Source organism: Pavona decussata, unplaced genomic scaffold (assembly GCF_977016875.1).
Source record: "Pavona decussata unplaced genomic scaffold, jaPavDecu1.1 SCAFFOLD_19, whole genome shotgun sequence".
Taxonomy (NCBI): Eukaryota; Metazoa; Cnidaria; class Anthozoa; order Scleractinia; family Agariciidae; genus Pavona; species Pavona decussata.
The window spans coordinates 1,955,001-1,957,288 of NW_028145442.1; the positions used below are offsets into that span (position 1 = coordinate 1,955,001).

Consider the following 2,288-nt stretch of genomic DNA (forward strand, 5'->3'; position numbering starts at 1 on the left):
GCAAGAAAGCTGAAGCACAAATGCACACACCGAAAAGAGAAAGGGGAGAGCAAAACGCTAATTCTACGCTATATGACAGAAGTCTAGAATAGTTAAATTTAAATTTGAATACAAAACAGTAATATAAGAAGAGCACACAATAGCTATGGCAACAAATAACAAGCTATCAGTATCAGCATATAAGAAGCTTCCTAGTTGGTTTAAGTTGCTTTTACCGTTTTGTCTTCAAAATTGTGAAGTGGGGCGCTGCTCAGCATATCATTTAGTTTAAACGCAAGAAAAAGCAGTGAAGAAGAACCGACAGAACAGTCTGGAGAAATCAAGAGAGATCTGTCGTAACTTTTCATGGTGCCAACATGAACAACTCATCCGACTTCAACGCAACCGTTCTCCGTCGATCAAGCCAAGGATTTACCCTCTTTGAACCCACATTCAAGCACATCATTGCCGCTTGTTACATCTTAATTGCAGTAGTGGCAGCCGTTGGAAACGTCTTGGTATGTTACACTATACTGGCAAACAGAAAGCTTCGGAGCAATTCAACCAACCTCTTCTTGTTATCCCTGGCTATCTCGGATCTTCTCACAGCAACTTTAGCAATGCCGTTTAACATAGAGGGTATTTTCCTTCGAGGCTTTTTGAAACATGGAAAGGTAGTGTGCGTAACATTTATCATCGCCTACCTCATCACTGTGCCCACCTCCATTTTTACCCTTTTGGCCATCAGTGTGGATCGCTTCATAAACCTCAAAGATCCTCTGAGTCGATTTCGCAGTAAAGAATTCGTGACGATTAAAAGGGCTTTGGTTGTCATCAGCATTATCTGGATCTACAGCATTATATGGGCTCTTCTTCCCATCATGGGTTGGCGGAAAAAAGCTCTAGAGCCGATATACGAAGGCTTTTGCGTGGTTCCCTTTACCCTGGTGTATTTTGTAACGACCAGTTTTATAAACTTTATTGTGCCTCTTCTTCTTACCTGTGTGTTTTTCATCTTGGCCTTTGTCATTGCCCGCACACACCATAGAGGCGAAAACAGACTCAGTACTCATGCCCGTCAACACCCTTCTAAAGAAGAAAGAAAGGTCTACATAAAGAACCTAAGAGCGGCTAAGACAAATTCCATGTTTTTGGCAGCATTTTTCTTCTGTTGGCCGCCTTGCATGTGTTTCAGCATTACCTCCAATCTCTATGGCGCTGAACACTGGAAGCCATACCCGTGGAAAGTTTACACGGTACTCCTGATGTTTGGTTACCTTAACTCGGCGCTCAATCCATTTCTTTTCGCATTCCGTAACAAAAGCTTCAAAGCCACGTACCTGAAGTTGTTCCGTTCTCTCAAACCTGCTGCGGGTCTGAGATCAACAATACGCCACCGCTCCACAATTTTACAAAGCTCTTCCTCTGAGATTCCAGAAATGGAAAGTAAAGAGGTGCGTCTTCAGTCGATACGGCACACAAGACCGGCTCCAGAACTTTCAAAATAATATGACCATCCTGCTCACATGAAATGGAGAAACATTGAGAGCTGACATTTGCCCACCCAAGATAGATTTTTTTTCTCTTCTACTTCTCCTAACAGACACTAGCCCAGCACAGCTGTAAGGATGAGTCGTGAATGAATTGACTTCGCATGCTGAACATCATTTTGTGAAATGAGGTGGGCTGCACGAAAAGTTCTTATAGAAAACATTTTCCTTGATTATTGCTACCATTTCATTTGATTCTTATTCTACTGAGTTGGATTAGACCATTAATCGTGCTTGGAACTACCCATCCTTCAGGCTAACGTTTGACTGGGCGTTTGATAATAAACCCTTAACCTTAGAAACTACTATCAAGTTCTAATCCGCTCAATTTGCAATCTTTTGAACTATCGATTATCCGCTCAATGTGCGATCTTTTGAGCTGTCGATTACTTTTTTGTGTGTGTTCAAAAATGGTTTTAGATCTCCGAAGCAGAAATTGGGGTAGTACCTTTTAATGATAGTATGTTTTCTTTTTTTAATTTTTTGGCTAAAAAATTTTCTGATATGGTTTGCAGCGCCTCCTCAAAAAGCTTAGTTGTGAATGTATTGCTCAAGAAAGACTAAGCAGGCTTTGCCTTACTAAAAGAAAAAACGTTTTTCTTGTACAGTAATTTTTACCTGATGGTGGCTATAACCTCAGTGATTGTTATACGTTAAATACAGTAAACATTGGCCAGAATCCAAGTAGTTAGATATTTGGGTGTATCAGCTCACTTTTCAAAAAATGATAAAAAATCCCATACGAAACCTTATAAATCC

General features: G+C 40.6%; 1 protein-coding gene across 1 annotated transcript in view; it reads left to right on the forward strand.

The window, feature by feature from the left end:
- Positions 1 to 1,884, forward strand: part of LOC146487005 (histamine H2 receptor-like) — a 2,145-nt gene extending 261 nt beyond the window's left edge. Inside the window, exon 1 of the mRNA XM_085090084.1 lies at positions 1 to 1,884. This exon is cut by the window's left edge and continues 261 nt beyond it. Coding sequence (XP_084946210.1) covers positions 357 to 1,487 — 1,131 coding nt within the window. The 5' untranslated portion in view covers positions 1 to 356 and the 3' untranslated portion in view covers positions 1,488 to 1,884.
- The last annotated feature ends 404 nt before the right edge of the window (positions 1,885 to 2,288 follow it).